The sequence below is a fragment of the Pagrus pagrus genome (genome assembly GCF_965226575.1).
Source record: "Pagrus pagrus genome assembly, chromosome: 14".
Classification (NCBI taxonomy): Eukaryota; Metazoa; Chordata; class Actinopteri; order Spariformes; family Sparidae; genus Pagrus; species Pagrus pagrus.
This window is the reverse complement of record NC_140198.1, coordinates 23,907,375-23,931,468: the sequence shown is the minus strand read 5'-3', so window position 1 is coordinate 23,931,468 and position 24,094 is coordinate 23,907,375. Positions and strand designations below refer to the sequence as shown.

Sequence of the window (24,094 nt, the reverse complement as noted above, 5' to 3'; positions counted from 1 at the left end):
TGCACCATCTTGTGTCCACTTAGGGACATGACTCCAGACTAAACGACACATAAACCTACTGCACATCTGCCTTAGGGGGGAAAAAGAAACATTCAAGCCAAACCTGATTTTTGGAACATTTTATTACTTTTTTTGACAAATATATATGAAGGATTTCCTATTAAGGAAACATTCTTTCAAAGATACGTTTACAGCAAATTCATTCCTGCAAAGAGACAGGAAACATGGGGAAATCATCAGAAGACGTGATGGAACTAACCATTTCTATTTGTGCCCAGGAAAGGTAAGGGTGCAATTTAATAATTATAATGATTCATGACAGCTGTACAGAAGTCAGTCAACGCCAATGGGACATTTTTCAACATCTGTATTATCATGATACATGGGGTGAATTATTAGTTCTGCATCAAGGCACACACGCATTGATAACTGTCAGTGGAGCGTTGTTTTGTTTTTTTGCCAAGACATTGGTCCCATTGGGTAGTACAACTGTACAAACTACAGAATAAAAAACAAAACAAAACATAACATAAACATAACATAGGGCTTGGTTTGCAGGATAACAACAAAAGGAAATCTCAAAGAATTTAGATCAATAATGTACACAGAAATTGTCCAGAACATGGGACCTCTATTAGGGTTGAGACACATTAGTTCTTAAGTATGGTGGCGGTGACATCTCGAATGCATTGCTCACATTTGCTAGCCGTGGCGGAAGACCTGCAACTCTTACAGAGGATGTAGCTCAGTGAGGGATCGTTTTTCCTGCAGCATGAACTCCTGTAAGCTTCTTTTTCCCTGCCTGAAGTTGCTCTCCCTCCTTGAAAACGGCAAGATGACCTGGAGTCTGAGGAGAGTTTCAATGTTACTAAAACTTCTTATCTGTGACGTCTTGAGTGTATCAAGCACAGTAGTTGGGAGATAGCCTGCCAGGGGATCCAACCATTTCTCCTTCCACGACTTCATCTCAGTGTGAAGGGAGGCCTGATCTGGCAAGTCCTCCTTGTACAGTCTGAACACAAGACCACTAAGAATGCTGGTTTCTACTTTGGACATTGCGTAAGGCACAATCTCCAGACACCTCAAGGTATCCAATACCTTTTCTGTGAAGAGGTCTTCAATTTCTGCCATCGAGTGCTCTACAACTTTCATGCTTACTGATTCTTTGTAGAAATCACTCAACGGCTCCAGAAGCACTGAATGCAACATTGTTACATGGAGTTTAGAAGCAAGTGCAACAGCTTCATCAAACCAGGCCTTGTGATGGGTGTCAACATCGCTCTCCAGTTTACTGAGAGATGCTTTGAGATCAGGCAAATTATTCACAGCAAGTAACATATCTAAGGGTTTACCCTGAAGAGCCTGACTAAGCTTTTGGGTTACACTCAAGATGTTCTTCTGCACCACAGTTGACAGGATGAACTCAAAGTTTCTGATTGCATCGAAGAACTGTGAAGCCTGCTGCTGGTCTGAGGTACTTCCCTCCCCCTTCAGCTCATTCAAACATAGCATGACAGCTTCTAAGATCTCTACCATCACCTCGTGCATGTCATGACTCTTCTCCCAGTTTTTGATGAGTCTGTCCCTCAGCTCATTGCCCTTTACTTCATCGTGCTGAAACACGTGAATGATCATGTCTTCCAGTTTGTTCTGCCGTTCTGCATCCTCTGTGAGCCAATGTAGTATTTTACTTATGAGAACTGCTCCATCCCCTGCTTCTTCAGCAGGAGAGGATCTAGCCAGCCATACATTAAGAGACAAAGCAGAACTGACACTTCTTACAGCCTGGGGGTATTTCTTAGCTATAGCTGAACTGACAGCCCTCATCTGGGCTCTTACTTTACCAACACTCAACAAGGCCTGTCCTCTACAGTACTCCATGTTGAGTCCCCACTTCTCAGACAGGGCAGTCTCAATAGCATCTGCAAGGACAACTGAGTCTTCGACAAAAGGGATGAAAGCCAATGTTTCCTCACACTGGATGTCCTCTTTGTTTAGGTACCTGATGCACAATGGCACATAGAGCTCGCCGTCAATTTCAACAGCTTGCTCAGTTATAATTGTGAAGAACTGAGAGTCCCAGAGTTCCTTGAGCATCTCTTCACGAAGCTGTGGCTCATAGAAAGACACTGCTTTTCTTGGTCCTGGAGCGACCTCCTGCGTCACGTCACCATCAGTGGGCTTCTCTGCTACACTGGAGGCATGTGATTCTGGTGCCGCAGTGCCTCCTGATTTGAAGAATAAAAATAAATGTTAATGCCACACATACACTACCCAGATTTCTGGTTATTTTTTTCTTATCATAATAAAAATAAAAGACGGTGATATTTTAATCACGTTTCCTTGATTGCACTCACCACTGTCCAACTTTTGTCTTTGTAAGGTTCCCATCACCTAAAGAAAACGTGGCAGTGATTAGAATGGCTGTAAAAATACTGTCATTTTGTTTTCTTATACAACATAATGATTAAACACAGAACTACTTAAAAATATTTTAGGATACCTGGGAAAGGCATTGACTGCTCTCTGGATCAATCTCCATACACTTCTCAATGACGTCTGGCAGTCTCTGCAGTGTTGTGCAGTGAGAGAGGAGCATCACACGATCCATTCTGCTGCCTTTGCATACAGTGTTTTTCAACAGATCCCTCATGGAATTGAGAGTGGTCTTCATCAGGTCGCACTCCATACTGACACTCGGCAGGACAGCTACTAGCCTCAGCAGTAAGGTAACAGTTGGGTGGGTCTTTGACTCAGGATGGACTAATGTTTCAGCGATGGATGTTGGAGGAGCAACATCCTGGTACTTCTCTCTCCAGAGAGAGGCCCAGGTGTTGATTTCCTGCTCAGCTGCTTCAGGCTCAGGAAGATCTGCAAGGTAGAGGCCGAATGGCTTGTCTGTGAACTCAGACAGAATGGGATTGCAGGAGGGCAGCAACGACAGAACTGAAAGGGCCTTCAAGTGGCTGTCTGAGAAGCTGTACTTCATTTCATCAATGAGACTTCTGAGGAGAGGAACACTCAGATTTTCTCTGTAATAGATCTCCGGAGATTCATAGTTGTTGGCTTCCTCCGAGAAGCACACTTGCTCAGGAGCTACCCTGGTTGCTAGCTGGAAGGCCTGCTCAAACCAAGAGGAGTGAACGGTGCTCACATTTTCTAACATCTTGTTAAGAGTCTCTATGATCGCGGGGATTTTTTCCACTTCACAGAGAATATCAGCAGGGTTTCCACAGCGGAAGACAGTGCTACAGTTACGAAGAGGAGCACAGGCATTCTTCAGAATCACAATGGTGACAATGAAATCCATATTTCTCAAAGCTGTTGAGAGAACTTGTGCATGCATTGACTTGGAACCTGTGGCACTGGAGCTGACAGCATCTAGGCAGCTGAGGATGCCTTCTAACGTGTCAACGAGTATGTCAAAGAAATCCTCTCTCTTTTTCCACTTCGAGCAACATGTTTCTGGCATTTCCTCCAGGGCCTCTCTTGGCATATTCAAAAGCCCATCAACAGCCTGCGCAAGCTGTCCCTCCAGACAAGGAGATTCATCAAAGAACAGCAACAGATCTTCTGTGATATCCAGCATCTTGGTTACTGAAGGGCAAGGCACACTTCCTGCCAGCCAATGGGCAAGGCCGCAAGACTCACTGGGTGTTACAACAGAGAGTGGATAGCTCTTGAGGAAATCCAGAGACATTTTCTTCAGGCTTTGGTAACCTGAGCCCAAGTGCATGAATGCTTGTCCACGACACTGAGACATTGGTAAGCCCCAGTCTTCAGTGAGAATCTTTGCGAGGTTATTTGCTTGTGTATCAACATGACAGTTCCCTCCAAAAGGCAGGAAACCCATGAGCTCAACCTTTGGAGCAGATTCTCCAACATACCTGACAAAAACAGGTAGGTGTGTCTTGTCAGCAATTTTCACAGGTTTGTCTGTGATGAGTGAGAAGAATGGTGATTCCTGTATTTCCTTGAGTATGACATCTCTGATTCCATTTATGAGGAGATGCACCGTTTCATCATCACCTATACAAGGTATGCATTTGCTCTGACTTCCAAACCAGTGGCACATGCTGAGCTCCTGGAGGAAATGCTCGCTCTCCTCTTCTGGGAGGTCAGAGAGACTACTATTCCTTTTCCCTAGTAGTGCAGCCAGTCTGAATACAGTCGCCAAGCTTTGACGATTATCTCCTGCGTGACCGTTCTCATCTGCTGGTTTAACGTCTTGGTCATCAATCTTGCTGGGAGATTGCTGAATGTTAGGCTGTTCAGCTTCTTCTTTGATGCAATCGACTAAATATGCCAGGGAGAAAAAACAGACAACATCAAAGAGGTTATCACATTCAAATTATGGCAAAAAAACAACAACAAACTTTTAATAACTTGGTGTTGACGGTAATTATGTCCTCTAATGTACTAATTCTTAGGTGTCGTTAATAAATGTAATTATAAAACACCATACACAACAATAAACAACCATACCTTCCATATTGTTTTCAGAATTCCTGGTAAAGCTTTTGGCTTCCTTGTCCTGTGAACAGACCACGTAAAAAAAAAATTAGACAGACACTCAATAAGAATAAACTAGAAATGTAACTGTCATTGCATAAGTTCACCCAAAAAAGAAGGTGGAAGGTTGGGTGAAGTTTCGTAGCCCACAAAACATTTCTGGAGCGTCACAGTAACACAGCTATGTTTTTAGTTTAGCAGCTACAGTGAAGATTTCAGCTTAAAAAGAAGCCGTAAATAACGTCTTTCCAAAGCAATTTGTAAACTCGGGGCTGTATAGAGCCATTGTATGTTGTTTTTTTTACATTTTAAATCAAGTCCCCAGCATTTTCAGTTATGGATGAGAATGCTGACTGTTTTGCTGTGAAGCTCCAGAAATGTTTTGCGGATTATGAAACTGAGTGGATAGCAACGGAATTTTCATTTTTGGGTTACTTGTTTCTTTAAAGAATACAAACACGTACCAGACAGATACCCTCCAGGGCTTGTGGAGTGACCTTCAAACACTGGGTCACCATGTGGTCCAGGTCTCGGCTGAAGTCCGTGCCCACTTGCAGCATAGCCAAGCATGGGGACCTGTCTTTGGGATTTGTATTTCTCAGGTACTCTTGGAACTTCTTGTGGCGCATCACAACACCACAGTCCTCCAGTGCTGTGCTGGGTAGCACAGACATAATTCTCAGCAGCACGTTGATGTTCCCAAAGTACTGCATGAGTGGCAGACGCAGTGTGTGAAATATTGAGCCTGGTATGGTCACGGATGCAACTTTGGTCTTCCATGTTACTCTCCAACAGCACAGCTCTGTGAAGAAGTTGTCAGAATCAGGAAGATCACTGCTGTAGAGAGGTGGCTTGGACTTCAGGCTCTCAAACATGTAACTCACTGTGACTGAGCATGGAACTAGCGAGAGGAAGTTGAGAGCTTCTTTGTGGTCCTCTGAAAAATGATCCTTCACGGCATTGATAAGGTTATCTACCAGGGGCACACTTAAGCCATCTTTGTAAAAACCGACTGGCTTTATCATGCCGTCTCTTGGCAATGAGTTTTCAGGCACTTCAATCTGCACTCTTAGACTCTGTGCAATTGCACAGGCCTCGTCGAACCAGTTCTGGTGAAACACCTTCATATTTGTTTTTACTCGGTTCAGAGTGGCTACAATACCAGCGATTTGGCAAAGTTGGGATGCAGCACTGAAGTGGTCCTTCTGAAGCCCTGCACTCAGCTCTCTGGTAAAGGACGCTGCATTCTTCAAGACGACCATAGCAATGATGAAATCAAATTCCATCACTTTGCAGAGGAGTGCCCCAGCTTGGTCAGACACAAAGGCTTTCCATCTCTGTGGGTTGTTTTTTATTTTCTCCAGACATTCAACGAGGGTCTCAAGCATCTGCACAAACACCTCGTAAGAGTCATGCTTCTCTTGCCAAATGGCACAGTACTTCCCCTGATACTCTTGGACCTTTTCATAGCTCTCTCTCAGACCAAAGGCTATTACATGGTCTAGCTGTTTTTGTAGAGCAGTGCTGCTGCCAAAGAACATCAAAACCTCTTCAAATGTATCCAGGGCTCTCTTAACAGCAGGCACTGGGATGGATTTTGACCACCATGTGTTGAAGGAGTAGGAGGAGCAGTGTGTGCTTATAGCAAGAGGATACTTCTCCTGGACCTTGCAGGCAAAAGCTTTCAGCTTGTACGAAACATCACCAGAGCCTAGGTATGCTTGACCTCTGCAGTTATTAAAATCAAGACGCCACTCAACTGTTACTATTTCCTGCAGACGCTGTACCATGGCGTCGCAATCAAGATCTGCCTCAAGGAATCCCATCAACTCCAATCGCATGACATCAAAACTGTCCACAAACCGAAGGAAAAGTGGAAGACAGTCTTTCTCCCCAAACTTCACAACGCGGTCAATGAACAAGGAAAAGAACGAAGTCCCCACTTCCATGAGGATTCCCTCCCTGACTGCATTCTCGCACACAGTGAGAACTTCTTTCATTTCAGACTTGGTCACATACTCGACCTCTCCATCCTGAGCAGAAGCATCACTATGTTGCCTGCTTTTACTGCTGTATGCAGCCGTCACTGCGGCCTGCAGAGCAGATTTAAGAGCTTCTCTATCAGTCTCTGCACACTTCATCTCCACAAGCCTTTCAGCATCCATCTCTAGGTTAAGGAGTTTTATTTCTTCTTCAGTGTCCTTTTCAGCATGGTTCCCATGGGTCCTCACTGAAATGAGAGGTGAAAGTAATCTTGTCAATTGTTAGAAAATAAGCAAATAAATAAGTGTGCATATTTAAAATTGCAGTTTTACAAAAAATATTCATAATTATTGCCAATTAATTTCAAAAAATTGTTTTTTTAATGTGGCTATCATTGTGTATGCTGCCCATCCTCATGTCTACAGCTCTTTTAAGAGAAAAACATTCTCATTGTATATTTTAACTTTATGAGACAGTCTAGCCACGTAGTTCAAAGTTGCAACATGCTGAAATGGTAAATATTTTGTAAGTCATCTCACCTTGGGGGGGCTTCTCCTTTGTGTCATCATCCTGTAACACACACAAAGTATAGTTTTGTTAGTTTTGAATAGTTGTTTCGTCACTAGAGGACAATGCAATTTTTTTTGCAGTACTCTGCTTATCTACTCACAACTTGCAGCAACTTCACGATGTCTGGATGCTTCTGGACATACGAGTCCACCATTTGTTCAACATTGAAGTGCACATCTTGGTTCACGTAGACATATGCCATCCTGCATTGTCTTTGGTCCTCTGGTGTGCCTGTCAGGTATGCATGGCACCGCTCTAGTACCATATGGTATTGGCCATACACGTCTGCCTCTGCATTTACACATGGTACAGTGCCCAACACCCTCAGCAAGCTCTGGACGTTTGGGTAAAACCCAATATCAGGGATCTTCAGTGTAGCGAACACTGTGGTTGGTAGGATCCTGCGCTTGCTTGCATGCCTCCACTTTACTTCCCAAGAACCAAGCTCTTCGTAGAATGTGTCAGGCCTTGCAAGGTTGTTCAAGTTGGCGTCTGCTACTTTATCCCTGCGAATGCTGAAATTGTGGTCAGCCATGTAAGATGGCACTAGTGAGAGCCATCGGAGAATCCTCACCATCTCTGTGCTGAATACTCTCTTCACCTCTGCAACAAGATACTGCAAGATAGGCCGGCTTAGAGTTTCTCTGTAAAAGTCATCCAGTGGTGTTTCAGTTGTCTCTCCTTGGTCCACCTCTGGTTTAGTGACCTCCACTCCCAGCTTCTTTGCTCTGCCGACTGCATCGGAGATCCATTTCCTGTGGAATATTGCGAGCTCCTGTTGGTATTTGCTCACCAGTTTTAAGGCATTGGAGATTGTGTACTGCAAGGTACTGCTGATGCTAATTATTCCCCTGAGACTCGAGTTGAGTATGCTCACACAACAGAGGGTGTTCTTCAGAACAACAAGTGTGATGATGAAATTGAAATTCTTCAAAACTGGCTTGAGCTTGGCCATCTGCTCAGCAGTATCTTCATCTACCTTTGATATCATCTCATTGATGCAGTTCAGGAATGGCTCCAGAATATCCAGCATGGTCTGGAAGGCATCAGTGCCATATTCCCAATTCTCACTGACAGCTGCCTTGATCCTTTCCGCTTCCCCTTTTACATGGCCATATGTCAGCTGGATCTTTCCCTCCAATCTTCTGAACAGCTCTGGTGCTCTCCTGAGTAATGAGGCCACCTCCTCTACAGTGTTTGCAACACTTTGAATAGAGGGCACAGGCATGCAGCGAATAATCCATATGTTGAAGGCATATGGGTCACTTGGTGACAGAACTACTTGAGGAAACTCCTGCAGAATCCTGCAGGTAAGGTCTCGCATTTTCTGACACATACTGCCTGTAACAAGATAAGTCAGTCCTCTGCAGTGCTCCATCCTCAGCCCCCACCTATTTCGCAACTCTGAGACAAGCATGTAAAACAGATTTTCTGCATCCATGTCGCATGGTAAGAACCCAATGAGGTGCTTTTGTGGGAACCCATCGACTGTGACGGACCTGATGAAAACTGGGATCTGCTGCTTTCCCTCGATATTCGTCACATCCTGAAGCAAAATGGAGAAGAATCGTGCCAGTCTGAGGCTGTTTTGGATCTCCTCCCGCATGAGGTCTTCGCTGAACTGGAGGATCTCCTTCTTGTCAATTTTCTCCACACAGATACGATTGAGAGCCTGCTGGCCTCTTGCACCTCCAATCGGCTCATCAGTGTTGATGTTTGCACCATTGATGCTGAATCCAGTCAGTGCAAGGATTTCCTTGAAGTAAACTTTCAAAGTCTCTTTTGCTTTGTAGTTGGCTATATCCTCTTGGGTTTGGTTCTCATGATGCAGTTCAGACGTTGCACTGTTCTCTCCAGATATTTCTCTGATGTCTTCAGGGAATTCTGCTGTTGTTGTGTTTTCTGTTGGGAGAGGGAAAAAAAATGGATTTAAAGGTTGAGATGATTCAACCAGAGATTATTTACAACGGGGGCTAAGACATTTTAATTAAAACTCAAGGGGCTTAAACAAGGGGATGTTTAAAGATTGAATTGAAGCAATTACTGTACCTTTTGTTTTCTTCACAGAAGTGGGCTCCTCTTCCGACTAGGTAGATGAAAAGGATAGTTACAGATTTGTATTCAGTCTTTTAATGTCTGATGGACAAGCTGAGTAATTTTTAACATTGAATGAAATACTTACAGGATCCCTTGCACGTTTCCTGGTGCAGCCTGATTGATTATTCACAGGCATTGTACAGTCAAATATTGTTGGAACAGCATCTTCCCTTAAGACACAAGTGGAGGCGCTCTGAAAAACAGAAAGCAGTTGGTCACGATTGTATACTTATCCTCGACGTTCTACGTGAAATAGGGGATTTCCCACCAACAAGTTCAGATCATATGATACTGAAAAAAAACAGCAACCCATTTTTTTTTCCATGAACAAAAAATGGTCTAATTAACCAGTGTGTTTTTGATGCGTTTTAAAAAGCTGGTTGGTGCCATTTTTTAAACCCGGCCTACATAATGATATGAGGCAGCAAAGACGGCCAAAGTTTCTTAATACTGTGAGTTACATGCCTATTTGATGCTGTAACTCTGAAAGTCCAGTCTTTGCTGACACTGTACCAGAGTGGAGCTGAGGATTGGATCACATTACATTGATTCATGGATTGCACTGATGTGTGTCTAATAATAATGGGCAACAGAATTGCTTCTTACCTGATGAGAGATCATAGAAGGCTCAAAGTGCTTTGCACAAAGTCTGTACTGCGTATGCAACTGCGCTGGAGGTGCTGATGCCAAATCTGGACGACAACAGTTGATGAGCCATTGTTTGCAGCTGAAAATACAGAAGCAGAAAGCCACACATGGTTGGGGTTACAACCACAGACTTACTGAATAAAATGCCATTAGCCGAAATGCTCCTGCACATTAATCTTCTATTTTCAAAATTCAAGCCCCCTGCAAATCAAGAATGTGTTTTTCCTCTTTCTCCTGCTGTTGAATGTTTGAGCTTCGCTGTGCAGAATGATGTATGTGCACAGTTTGACACTAGAAGGCTGTTTTCACATTCACTGCAGGTGTAAATTTTCTCAGAGATCACTGAAAATCTGATTTCGAGAGGCAGGCCTACGAGCATGATTTGTGACACGACAAAAGTTTTGGAAGCCAATCCTGGTCCAATATTTAGCAAACGCAAGTGAAACTTGAAACATCCACTTCACACACACTTAGAAGGGACATCACAGTGAAGTAGGAGACATCTTGTGTCCACCAGTTAAACTTGTAATATGACAAATATTTGCATATTTATATATAGTGAGTTTTAGTGAGCGAGAAAGAGTAGGTGCCATTTTATACATTTTATTGTGGAAATAATACTTTTTTCTGCAAAAACCAAGTCAGACAGAAACTGGAGATTTATGATGTATGCCTTCATACATGAGTGGAGGGGATATTAAATAATAAATGGACAAACAGACATTAGCTCTCAAAGGCTGGTGAAACAGTTGGCTTTAATTTAAACACTATTCACTGTGATGCACCAGCTGAACATGTGTACGCCCTGTGCCTCTTTGTATTACTGCCACCATAGTCAATTAGGTCCACATGCCACAACAGACCTATCCTACAGGCGGCCTGTGGGCCGATTGCAGCCCTTTTACAGCCTCATTCTGAACCTTTCATCATTTCATTAGTGGGCTAATTAACCCATTTATTAGTCATGTCTGTCTCTAAGCACAAAATCCTCTTATTTCATTGAAATGTTTGAACCCAGGCTGTTTAAAGGGGCTCCATCTAACAGTTTGTAACAAGTTACATGTCTTAATCACATTTTTATTGCCCATATGTGAGCAGATTGTAAAGTGACTTGAAAAGTGAGACCTTGCTCGTCTCTCTCTGTTACCTATACAAGGCTGTGGATGATGTGTTTAAGTTGTTGTATTTCTCTGTGAAGGACTCGGGTCGGATTTTCTGCGACAGTCCAACATCCATACACAACTCTGTTTGTGAGGGATGCTTCTGATGCTTATTGCACATACATGGTGCCTTTATGCGACTGCAAGAGCTCATGTCTGCAACAATTACATGGATTTACATGGACACACCCACTGACACACTTGGCTAATTCAAAAAAAGAACAAAGTCGTGCCTGATTGCTGACTAGAGCCTTATTTATCTGTTTCACTATACTTTTGCATTAATTCTCTCTCAATACTTCTTTCTGTCAACTGATTTTATTGATGCAATGCAAGCACACAGAGCAAAAGAGCAAAAGGGCAGGATGTAAAAAAACACAAAGTCATTGCAGTGTTGGACATGGCTGCCAGTTAAATCTAGGATTGATGTTATTATCTTTGTACACCTTTTAAAGCATAACTTTACAGAACCATTGACTCCCTAAGCTCATCTAACCTACCCTCTCTAGACGTACCTAGGTCAAGGCTGGTGATCAAGGGTGACCAGGCTTTTGCCATCAGAGCTCAAAGGCTCTAGATTTCCCGGCCCAACAAGATTAGGCTGGCAAACACACTCCCTGTTTTTTTAAGTCATTGCTTAAACATATATTTCTGAAGGAAAGCCTTTTTAATGGCTGATCTGTAAATTCTACACAAATGTGTTTTACTTTTTATTTATACTTATCTATAACCATGGTGATCAATGTGCTTAATTTTATTTTATATGAAGCACTCTGCAACCTTGTTTAGATAAGGACTATTTAAATAAAGTTATTATTATTCTTATTATTTTATTATTAAATATTTCCAGATTTTCCTGACTTGAAGGCTACATTTCCTGTCCAAAGATATTTTGATTCAGCCATTTTAACTGTGTTTGTCATTTAATTATAAATTCATTCTGCTGGATTGTTTATAAGCAAGATAACAGTAATTGTGCTAACACTACAGGAGCCTCACTGTGATCAAGTAGTGTCAGAGGAGGTAACAGCAGGAGGAAGGGAGGCGCTAGACTGCTGTTGATTCACAGGGACATCACCTGTTCTAACTACGTACATGCAAGTTTCCATTTATATTGTTCACAGTGAACTGTGCTGCAGACTGACTGTAATTTAAGCAGTTTGGTGAACAATGGGTACAATAACGCCGAACAGCATTATCAATGGGTGGCATGTTCATTTTGCTAAGCTAACGTCAGTCCCTCCACTAACGTTACCACACCATCGAAACGGTAGGTGTCGTGTACCGATGGCGATTTAAATTACAGCACAAAAAGTTTTTAACTATCGTTTCCCTCCGTTTGTGGAATGACTGAACACATAAGATAAACGGATAGAGCCAATGTTACATGTTAGTGTCCGTCTCCGAGCCTGAATGAGTGGACGGAGTGTATTTCACACGGACTTTTCTTTCAAGAGTAACGTTAGTCTGCGCCATTTTCGACAGAGTTGTGTCACTGTTAGCCAACATGATGTTAAGCTAACGCCAGTGCTAACAGTGGATAGCTAACACATTCATTTTGCATGCTAAGTGGCTCATTCTTTACTCACACCCCAATGAAATAAGAACAACTCTTACCGCACCGGATCCAGAGGAAAGCTGAAAAGTGGAGTGGAGTTTTCGGATTCCCCTTGCTTGTAATCACAGTTCGCTGCGGCGCAGCAGTCAGTCATTTTGGACTGCAATGTAGCTAGCTAGCACGCTAGCTAGCTTAGCTGGCGGTTGCAAGCTGGCAAGCCTACTGTGAGAAAACCTGCAGGAGAGTCTACAGATTCATGCCTGGGGCACAACCTGCAACCAACACAGTTGAGTTTCAATGTTATTTTCGCTTAATGTCTCTTCGGCCAACTAAAAAACCTACTCATTACATGCTTTCAAAAGTTGATGTTGCGTGATGAGCCAAGAGTCACCGAAAGCGTGTTATCCCATCAACCAGGAACTGGACTGTGCAGTACAAAATGTTCTCCAGCAGAGGGCAGAATGGCACCGCCGGGCCTGAACAAAGAGTTTCATTGTCAAGATAGTTCACATCATATCCACCAGGCAAAGCAGGCAAGTGCGCCAGACACCTGATGCCACGAGAAGTCCAACGCTTGTATGGCGACTGTTTTTTGTTCCGGTATGACAAGATGAAGCCTACTTTAATATCATGCATGTTAATGTACACATCATCTTATCTGCCATCTCTAGTAAATTAATTGGCTGTAGCCATGTTCAAGTTTGGCTGTTTAAGAAACACCGTTACATTGTCTGGACAGAAATGGTGTTTTCTTTACAATACTATGCATGGCAGATGTCTTTTAATTAAGAGTCTTGATCAGTATTCATTGCTAATACCATATCTAACATCACACAGAAGCCGTACAGGACGAGGCTTTGACACTTCCTTTGATATCTTTAACTGCAGTGTTGCTCTTGTTTTGACTTGATACTCTCTGATCTGGATCTGAGGCTTCCTCTTCACACTTTGTTAGACGAGATTTTGTTCGTGTTGTCCTAACTGTTGCCCTCATGTGTTTATATAATCCGTGGATACACAAACCTATTGGATTCTCTCTCACCTTGCACTACTGAATCGTTTTGTTATCTGTAATTTGTAGGTTTTTGTGCAATCCGTTAAATTATATGTGTTACCATGTGCATTTGAAGAAAAGAACAATGAGTACTGTTCAAAACATAGTGAGTAATTATTGTGTAGTCAAACATTTATTTTTCTTATTACAATTTTCACATAAGTTTTTAGAGGAGAAATGTCTTGTATAAACATGTGCTACATAAATAAGTTTACCCTCTTACAATGACAAATGGAGAACATACAGAAAATGGCCTAAAGCATTCTTGTTCGAGCCGTGGAACTGGAGCACATAAATGATGAATAGCAATCATCTGTGTTATTGATCACAGCGGTGCTTTTCCTGTTATGATCATTAAAAATGTCTGCAATGGAAATTCAAGCAAGAATAAATCAGTTCAATAATTTGAAAGCTTTATTATATGAAAAGAAATCTAAGGAACCCAAATTATAGAAAATGATTTGTAAAACCTATTAGTCTGTGGAGGGAATGGAAGACAAACAACAGATGATCACGGCTCTCTCCTTCTCGCACATAGAAAGTTAAAGCAATTCACAAAATCTTTCAATTGGAGACTGACAGACTGAAGAAAAGGGATGGCAACCTGAAACCACTGAACTACAAAAATGTAACTTTGATCTTGGAGGCTGTAAAAGTCATTTTAATATTGTCAACCGCAGCAAACAGTGTAGGTAGGTCAGATTATTTTTAGACTTAATATAATAATATCACATTTCACAGATACCAAAACACTTTACTGGAAGTTTGCGTCTCTGAGAAGACAGTGACTCAGCTTTTTAGTCACAAACATTAACTCCATTCAGACATAATACCTCACATGCAAGATGGATAGTCATCTACATGCTATCAGGGATGTAGCTAACAACTGTGGGCCTTATTCACACTGCTTTGTCCTGATCTCTCATTCACCTTGTACCTGAAAACAACTCAAATACAACTCAGTATTTCATTGTCAGGACACATCTCTAAGTCCAGATAGTGCTTATTGAGCATCATATCCACCTTGCGCCAGTCATTGTTGTAAATCTCACTTGGAAGAAAGAAATTATGTTTCAATCCAGACAGAAATAAATACAAAATTATAAATTACATTTCATTTCAGTCGGACTAAAAAAAAGTTGCACTCTCTATATCGGACAGAGAAATTATAGGCCAGATAAAATGGGAAATGTATATTATCAGTTATCAGTTAATAATCAATTGATAGTTAATAAACAAAAGATTTAATTGTCTTAACAATGAAATAGTCTTATCTTGGCCTTTATTTTAACATTCAATAATGTGAAATTATTATTAGATTTTGAATTTTGAGGGCTAAGACAGAATGATGACCACAAAGAGTATTGAAAACAAGACGCTACCCTTATATTTTAACTTATTCAGGAAGGAATCAAAGCTTAATCCCCCTTCTCCAATTTTTAAATGTCAGCACAACAGTGGGTGACAGTAAAAGGTAGCTCACATTACTAACTCACCCTCATAAAACAAAACAATATGCAACTTCTTTCAACAATGTAGATAATTAATGGACTTGTCAATACTTTGCCCAAAACACAACATGAAGACACCATAAAGAACAAACAGCAAAAACAAAATTAATTTCTGGTATTTATTACTCAAATTAATGTTACTTTGCAGTACGGTTTATGCTTCATTTACATTCTACATTTAATAAAAAAGTAAACATAAAAGAAGCTACTTCCATATGAAGGCTATATAGTAAAAAAAACAAAAAGGAGGATGTTTATCTCATCAAAATAACTCAGTCTGCATGACTCATGTACAAAGCTGCGGATCATCTGTCTGGAAGCTTAGCTACCATCTCATAACTGACTATGACGCCTCCTCTCTGTCAGGGTACGTCTTCATGTAGACCTCCACCACTGCATCCAGATCATACCCAACATCATAGTTAACGTTCAAAAGAGCGAGACTTTTTGATTTGAATCTGTCAGCCGTGTTCTCCATGTACATCTGGAAGCGCTTGTACGCCACATCAGAGCTGTCCTCCAGAGCCAAGGTGGGCAGGATGCCGATCAGTCTCAGAACCGCAAGCATGTTTGGGAAGAACTTCACGTCGGGCAGCTGCAGGGTTTCTTGGAGATTGGAGGGAAATGTTTCACCTTTGCCCTTTTTGCTATATTTAACCCACCAACAGTGCAGCTCGGCAGACAGGGTTCCTGCATTAGGGATGTCGTTCTTAAACACTTGGACGCTCTCTTCCTCGGGTTCAGTAGACTTGTGCTGCTCTATGACAGCAGGGATCAGTGACAGGCATCTCAGAGCCTTCAGGTGGTCCTCGCAGAAGAGTTCATTCAGTTCTTTGATGACATGGTTCACCACGGGAACAGACAGGTGCTCCTTGTAGTAGCTCTCTGGCCGAATGGCTCCAGGTTCCGGCTGATGCTTTCTCAAGAATGATCGGGGAATTGTCACTGGGATCTCCATCGCAGTGGCTAGGTTAACAGCCTCATCGTTCCAGAACTCGTGATACACGTCAATGTTGTCCGACACTTCCTTCAGGGAGTGCAACACGGCTTGTAAACTGGTTGCAGCAAAGTAGGCATCAGCTGCTTTCCCTTGCACATTCTTTCCGAATGCTCGTGTCAGTGTCGTTGCGTTTTTCAGCACAACCAGCGCCATGACAAACTCAAAATCAGCCAGTGCTTTAGAAATCTCTAAGGCGTTGTGTGTGACTTGATCATTCCACCTCATGTCCTCGTTGTCATGCACGCTGTCCACACAGAGTAGCAATGCCTCTAGGATCTCCAATGCCACCTCGAACGCATCATTCCGTCCGATCCAGCTGGTTTGACAGATCGTTTTCAGTTCCTCTGCTTTCTCCTCTTTGTCTGCGTAGAAAATGGAAATGGCATGCTCCAACTCCAACTGCAGTACAGAGGACTGACTGAAGAACGACTCAATCTTCTTCAAGGTTGACATGACAAGCTGAACCCCTGACAAAGCCATGCCGTTTGCCAGTGACACGTTCAATGTATGAGTAGATCTTAATGTAAGCACTGCCATGGGGTACTTCTCCATCAGTTTGGCAGCAAATGTTTTTATTTTACTCAGATGTATCCCAGAGCAGGAATGGGCTTGACCTCTACACTGTTCCATATCCAAGCCCCATTTGTCAGTCAGTTCAGACAGCAGTTTCTCTGCTGAGGCGTCTCCGTCTCCTTCGAAGGACAACAATCCAAAAAACCTCTCCTGCTGGCAGTTAGCCTGGTCCACATAACGGAGAAAGACGGGGAGGTACCATTCTCCTGAGATCTGCACCAAATCATCAGTAAGTAATGAGAAAAAGCCATTTTGTTTGACTTCCTCCACCAGCTTACTGTGGATGCATTGTTCAAACACCTCAATCAGCTGACTGAGCTGAGCTGAGGAGCAGCACTCCTTATTCTCATCGTACTTCATCTTCAGGACTTCATCTCCACTATTCATGCGGTATTCTAACAATGCCTGAAAGTTGCTGGACCCAAGACCATCCTGTTTATTCTCACCGGGCCCTGTCGGGGGAATGTTTTGCTCTCCCAACAGCGCGAGGACCTCAAATAATGACTTGAGATACTCTTTGTTCCCTTCTTCCTCTGACGGTGCCTGGACATCTTCCGTAGCTGTCTCTGCTGGAGACTTTTTGATTTCTAAAAGGGAAACAGTTGCAAGATAAAAAACACATTTTGGTGGGAGATTCATTGACACGTAATGAATTTGTGTGTGTTAATATACTTACTTTTTCTGCCCTTACTCTCTGGTTTATCATCTTTGGTCTACAAAAATAAATAGTTGAAATAAAAAAGTGATTACATAAAAACAACAACAGTCAAAGTGTTCAAATTATTTTCCCATTATTATTTTTTCATTTAAAACAATTAAGATCATTTTTTACCCACCGTCTCTTTACCACGCTTCACCTGCCCATTTTGAGGTTGGCTGGGCTCATCAAAGATAGTTGGTACGGCATCATCCTTCAACACTGTGCTCTGAGCGTCCTGAAACAAAGTCGAGGCAAAACAGTTCAGCACATATTCAGAATGAATCAAAAACTACAAATGTTGAATATGTTGAGTATTAAAACCTACATATTCGCTCTGCATTACACTATTAACTGGCTTGAATTCAGTGTGTTGTACATTTTACCTAAAGATTGTCAGTTACATTAAAAGTACTGTAAACTCTGGGTCACGCTGTCTTCTGCAATTTAAAAAAAAACACATGTGCAACTTGAAAACAGAACTTACACGCTGAATTGAAGATGTTTCGAAATGTTTCCCACACAGCCTGTAGTATTTGTACAACTGGTCTGGTGATTTGTCTGTGAGATCCTGCCTCGGGCATTTCTCCACCCACTTCTTAGACCTGAGAGGAGAGGTTGAAATCAAAATGAAAAACAAGTTTAAAAGTCAACAGAAAATTTGGCCTCGAGGTTCAGTTACGGTTCAGTGCTATGTTAATGGAACAACCTGTCCATAACATGCTGCACAAATTTCCAATCTGAAATTATTGTAACAATGACTCTAACGAATCATTGTTACAATATAAAGAATCTAATGGTGAGCAATAAATCAAAGCAAAACAGTAAATGTAGAAAACAATCCTATGAGTTATTGACTGATAGGTAAGGATATCATCAGTTATAAACCACTCCTCTAGCAGACACTTGCACAAGTTTTATCTTTAATGCAGCACATCAGTTCCAACATGTTAGAAATAAAGTGACTCTCTTTTGTTTGAATTATAAATGCATGTTTCCCAAAATACAATGAATAGTCTAAGTATTAATACAGGTGTTTATAGCAGTATAGCCAATGAACAAAATTCATTTTGATAAAGGGTCCGTGCTTGTTATCTAATATCTTTAACACAAAAAGCAATTTGACTTGTCAGAAAACACACAAGTGAAATGAATTTCACTAATGAAGGCTGAGGTCCATCAAGTGTCCAGTGAACATCTACTGCAGCCGTTCTTGTGTTTTGAATTACACCTGTGCTTTTCCTCTTGTGCCATGCCGAAATGTCTATCATGAAAAAGGTCTACTCAAGATAATAGATTTATCTTTTCATCGGCTTTGCCAAAAACACATCTCTAAAAGGTTTCAGGATGGGCCAGCTGTGTAGACATCACGTTTAGCAGAAAGCAAAGGCGCGTCAATCTGTCAACTTTTGAATTTAGTTCATTTGTTGGGTTAAGAGTCTTTTATATTTCCCCACAGTGTTAATAAAGGACGTGCTACTGGGCGGAACACAGACATTATATGTTGCAGAAGCAAACGTTCAACCATTCAACCAAGTTATCAATGCACGCCTTGTCTTACAAATAAGAAACAATCTGTTCTGTGTAGCCGGGAGCTTCCTGTCTGCTTTAGCATCACTGTTAGCATCACTGTTAGCACTAGTTACCTTTCTGGGTCAAGTGGAAACCTGAAGAGTGGCTGTGGCTCGGATTTGCCACTTGTACAGTTCGGCACGGCGCAGCGATTCTGCATTATAAGTTTGTCACATAAGCAAATTCTGCTGTGAAATCCTTTCGAGGATGGACAACTGTGTTGCTAACGCTAGTTAGCTGTCAAGCCAACTTGGATAACATGATAATTTCCGATTTTTGCTTTCAAAATAAAATATATTTCGTGTAAGTAACTACCTGACAGCAATTTAAAAACCCACGTGCTTTTTCGTTCAAAATACCCAATTTTATTAATAACACAAAAATGTCCTTATGTACATGCCATGTTGTTATATTGTCAAATGTCATAAATACATGCAATAACGTGATCCACATAACAATCGACTACACAGTCATTCTCAGTACACTTGTTCCTAAAAGTCCAAGATAAAACTTTTTTTTTAATGTTGATTTTATTTTGAAGGCTTGCTTGTTGGTAAGATTGTGTTGAGCTTGATGAATTTAACAACGTGCATGACATGCATCATCAACAGGCATCAACCCGCGCGCTTCGCCTCTTTCCCATAATCCTCTGCGCACTGTTCAAAGCCCATAGGTTGAAAACATGCCAGGGCATGTTAAAACTTATTCAAACCAAATTGTTATGCGTATTGTGAAGTCCCCTTCATAAAAAATGACACACAAAGGCGTTAATTATAGCACGTATTGTCATCATTATCATCATCATTGAAACGCAAGCATTTGGATTTTATCTTCCAGATTTAGTTGGATTTAGTTGGACTGGCCGATAGAGCCCAGGTGTGCAATAATAATTTGTACAGTCACAGCTGCTTTCTATCAACCTCATATAAATATGTAATATTTCCTGACAGTAACAGTAACTCAGAAGTAACCACAGTTTTGTTTGTTTTGTTTTTCAGTGGCTGTCAGGGCTGTGGTGGGCGTGTAGCTCTGTGATGGACCGGTAGAAGAGGAATCCTATTTAGGTTCAAACATTCAAACAGAAGTGGTGACACGAGTGAGCGCAGAATGCAGTTAGTCGCCTTCAATTCTCGCTCTTAGTTTTGAGACACCCTATTGGTTGATTTCTTTTCTCGCGAGAGTAGCAGGACCAATTGCACCGCAGCAGCGCCAAGTCAAATCGGTTGGTTTTTCCGCAGAGAGGAGGAGACGTGTTGTGCTACAGAGTTGTTGCTGGTTCGTTCTCCTCGTTTTGAGCAACACATTACAGCAGCAGGGTAAGTTATCGTTCATTTTGATTTTATTTAAATATAGGTCAGCACACTTTAACGGAAATAACGCCCATTATATACAGCTTACGCGTAACGGCCCGCTAAAGTAACGTTTATTCGTTTTTATCCCCCATGTCAGCTAACGTTTGTTACGCCAGACCATTGAATTTAAGACAACGCGTGTTCATATGAATGTCTCCTTGCTATTCAACAACATAACGTGTCCAACTGCTTTAATATTTTTAAATTTAGCACGAAAGACGATTGACATAAGTTATTCACTGCAGTCATTTGTTCGCCTTCCAGAAACCAGAGTTGACATCATTGAGGCTTCAGAATGGACGTCGCAGTTTCAAGACGGCACCACAACAGAGTAAGTTAACATTATCAAGTGAACTACTTTTCCTGTTGTGTTGACTTGTAACTAAGTTTTATTCAGAGTTTATTATTAGCCCAACTTCAGCCTACCTAATGGTAATTTTGTTGTGATTGTACCAGGGAAACAAGGAAAATGCTCAGCCAGCGCATGGGAGCAAGTCCTTTATCAAAAGTGGTAAAACAACCACTGTTCCCTTCCAACTGAAAGGCAACGAAAAAGAAGAAACCATGGCAAAAAATGGTCCCCTTAAAGCCAAGGCCAAACCGGCAGAAACGAGGTCAACATCTGGTGAGGCTCTGAAAAAGGTCAAGACTGTGCAGAGAGATGGGAAAGGAGCAGTTGCTACAGATATCCAACAACGACAAACGCATAGCCGGGCCTTCCTCACAGAAAAGGCTGTAAAAGACAAGAAAATAGTTGCAGAGGCTCCAAAGCCACCAGCTGCGGTGACATCGTCTAAATCTGCCCCCGGCATGTACAAAGGCAAGATTGTCCAGTCAAAGATTGGATCCATTTGGAAGTCAAGTGCCAGTTTGGATGGGGCGTATCCCAAACCATCAGCTCCCAAAACAGAGAGCCAAAGGGTTGGGCATGTGACAAAAATTAGGTCAAAATCTGTAGCAGACCTTCCTGGCCATGGCACACAAAAACCCACACAGACGAGGCCCAAGTCAGTGTTGGATAGACCTGCTCAGATGTCCAAGCCCGCTGTCACTAGCCGTCCTCCTGCTGGGTTTTACTCTGCTCGCCCTCCTGCCAGAACCGTCCCTTCAACACTCACCAGTACCACCACCAGAAACACTAATGTGGCTTTCACCAAGAGAGGTGGGACTCAGAACTCAAAGCCAAAGATCCCAGTGACGGACAAGAAGGTCAGCAAACCTCCTGTCACAAGCACCCTCAGCAAACCTCCTGCCACAAGCACCCTCAGCCAGTACAGATTCACCATGGAGAGTGCCGAGGAAAGAAGGTAACATTTTTTAATACATACATGCTTGATGTTTGCCTGGATGTTACTGTGCTTCAGAAATGTTCAAATATGTTTTGTGCTCCCCCTGCAGAGCAAAACTGGCTGGCTGGCTAGCTTCCAAGGGCAAAGCTTTAAAGAGACCAGCTCCGACCGCAGCAGCACCCCCAAAAACCAAAGTCTGTGCAAAACCTAAAGCTGACCTCAAACCACAGTGTCAGCCAGCTGTACAGTGCAACCCTGTACCTGAACCTGAACCCAGTGGGGAAGCACACAAGCCTGACTCTGCTGCTGCTGCTCTCTGTGCAGATACACAGGGAGCAGAGCTGACAACACACAGCCAGACTCCAGCGATCATAAACACTACCCTGGACCTGCTTGAGAACTCTGATGCAGATCTGCCTGTTATCCCACAGGAAGGAGTGGAAGATGTAAGGAAACAGGCTTCTGTGGCTTTTTTAAAATAAATATTACCTTCGCAGTGATAAATCATGTTCTCTTCTTTGTTTTCATTTCGACAGATTGTTGTGAATCTGTGTGATGCTTTGGAAGCCATGGCAACTCCCTCAAGCTGTTACGACGGTACGTTCACTTTTGTCTGTCCACTATGATTTTGTTTGGAGTGGTGCATTTTGTTGAATTCAGTGCAGTTAGGTTGTTCTTAATAAAAATAAGGCTGTGACCAGCAAATGTTTGACATTTCTGCCAGAAATATTTGGAAAATTAGGTTTAATCAGTTATTAAGGTAGCTGGCAACTAATTTTCTTTTGATCGAGTAATCGACTAAATGTTACAGCTCTACTCAGGTCACTGGCATTTCTAGTCTAAGGATGATGGTAATAATTCTAACTGCCTTTGTTGTTGCACTGAATGGAGACACTTCTGTTCACACCAGCACTCTTGTCATTTTTGTTTCCATTAGAGCTTTCACAGGTGACAGATGTGTGCAATGATATCGAAGTGATGGATGGCAAGCCTAAGGATGAATGTGAAAAAGAGGAGCTGAAGAATAAAATGTCTGAGGATGTCAGCAAGCAACCAAAGGCTGAGCAAGTGAAGGATGAAGTAGAAGAAAATGATGATCAGGGAGAGGAGACGGATGATGAGGAAGTAGAAAGTGATGATGAGTGTGTGATGGAGACCACACCAGAGATGGAGGATGCTTCAGTAGTAAAGTACAGTGTGAAGACTACACCATACCTGCAAAGGTGAGTCCATCAACTGTTATAGTACTATTTATTTATTTTTCTCCCCTTTCAGTAAATGGTTTCATTATTAAATGATTTCTTTATTAAAGCATGAATTGAATAGTCGCAAAGTAATTTATTTTCACGTAACATGATTTTTACCTTCAAATATCCCTTGTTCAGTGTCAAGAAGACAATCGAAGATGATGTCAGCAGGAGTGCATCCAGGAGAAAGAGCAACATCAAAGATCTGAAGTTTCTGACACCAGTGCGCCGTTCCTGCCGCATCGAGCGCAAATCCTCCCGCCTGCCCACGATGCTCCTCGACCACGATCCCTGCGTGTCGTCTCTGGCTGAGCTGGTGAAGCTGGATGACAGTCCCAACGCCTACATCTGTAGAAAAAATCCTGCTCTTATGGAAGATCTGCCAGACCAGCCCAGACTGTGAGGAGATCTGTGTTCACTGTTAAAAAAAAAAATGTTGGGCTGGATATAATGGACACTTTATATTACCTTTTAAATGGTTTTACTAATCTGAATGTATCGGAGCAAAGACTTTACTGTTCTACCATTTTTTGCGGAAGAGATTCAATTTTTGTTTGCTTATTCTTTTCTGTTCTGAATGTATATACTTTCCTCTTAACACTCATTTTAATACTAAGTTGACATGTATTGCCAAATGCACTACAATAAAAAAATACTGCCATATCTTAAAATGCTTTCATACTAAATTTGATAAAACAAAGTCTTAACTCCATTTTTACCTACAGCTGAGAGCCTGACCAATATGAAATCCCCAGGGCTGATATTGGGGCATTAAATGATTCTGCTATGGATATTGGCTGATATACATGTTCTATTTATTTTTATTTTGCAGTGATCCCTCAGTTGTGATAAACTCTTGTGACAAACATTTAACCGGTGGGATATTTTAAAGATGAACAACCCTTATTGTCTAAAATGATCAGTGGAAATGTAAATAATTTAAATCACCCCAAGGATGTTTTTCTGTGAAAAGTTTTCATATCGGTCAACATACAGGCAGATATCGGTCAGGCACTAATACCACCTACATACTGTACGTGTGACAACACTGGTCACATGAGTGTTAAGATCCACTAACATCACATGAATAATCAAAGTACATTTTAGGAATACAGTGACTGAATTTGAGTAACAAGTGTGGTGACCATGATGCAAATAAATCATCAGATGACATCAAAAACACTGGAATCTACTTTACCTTCATTATGAAGGTTCTTGGTCCAGTTTTTAATATATATTTAGTTTTTTATATGTACAATTTTTATTTCCTT

General features: G+C 41.8%; 3 protein-coding genes across 4 annotated transcripts; 1 reads left to right on the top strand and 2 right to left on the bottom strand.

The window, feature by feature from the left end:
* Nucleotides 1–104: 104 nt before the first annotated feature.
* LOC311269948 (uncharacterized protein) lies at nucleotides 105–12,933 on the bottom strand. The gene is made up of 12 exons (XM_084374512.1): nucleotides 12,920–12,933; nucleotides 12,588–12,800; nucleotides 9,769–9,889; nucleotides 9,248–9,355; nucleotides 9,115–9,151; nucleotides 7,166–8,967; nucleotides 7,035–7,065; nucleotides 4,977–6,742; nucleotides 4,486–4,534; nucleotides 2,504–4,296; nucleotides 2,358–2,394; nucleotides 105–2,228 (listed from the first exon to the last, which is right to left on the bottom strand). Exons 2-12 carry the CDS (start codon nucleotides 12,680–12,682, stop codon nucleotides 730–732), a joined length of 7,338 nt encoding a protein of 2,445 aa, XP_084230638.1. The 5' UTR covers nucleotides 12,683–12,800; nucleotides 12,920–12,933; the 3' UTR covers nucleotides 105–729.
* Nucleotides 12,934–15,193: 2,260 nt separating this feature from the next.
* On the bottom strand, nucleotides 15,194–19,201 carry thap12a (THAP domain containing 12a). Of its 2 annotated transcripts, XM_084374513.1 has the most exons (5): nucleotides 19,010–19,201; nucleotides 17,851–17,968; nucleotides 17,503–17,601; nucleotides 17,343–17,379; nucleotides 15,194–17,253 (listed from the first exon to the last, which is right to left on the bottom strand). In XM_084374513.1, the coding sequence occupies exons 1-5, from the start codon at nucleotides 19,093–19,095 to the stop codon at nucleotides 15,437–15,439; spliced, it is 2,157 nt and encodes a 718-aa protein (XP_084230639.1). In that variant the 5' UTR covers nucleotides 19,096–19,201; the 3' UTR covers nucleotides 15,194–15,436. The 2 variants fall into 2 exon arrangements, with proteins under 2 accessions (XP_084230639.1, XP_084230640.1); XM_084374514.1 differs by lacking the exons at nucleotides 17,851–17,968; nucleotides 19,010–19,201 and adding an exon at nucleotides 17,692–17,774.
* Nucleotides 19,202–19,964: 763 nt separating this feature from the next.
* Nucleotides 19,965–23,614, top strand: LOC311269951 (uncharacterized protein). The gene is made up of 7 exons (XM_084374516.1): nucleotides 19,965–20,251; nucleotides 20,552–20,618; nucleotides 20,744–21,594; nucleotides 21,686–22,022; nucleotides 22,113–22,173; nucleotides 22,514–22,799; nucleotides 22,962–23,614. The coding sequence occupies exons 2-7, from the start codon at nucleotides 20,583–20,585 to the stop codon at nucleotides 23,224–23,226; spliced, it is 1,836 nt and encodes a 611-aa protein (XP_084230642.1). The 5' UTR covers nucleotides 19,965–20,251; nucleotides 20,552–20,582; the 3' UTR covers nucleotides 23,227–23,614.
* Nucleotides 23,615–24,094: the final 480 nt, after the last annotated feature.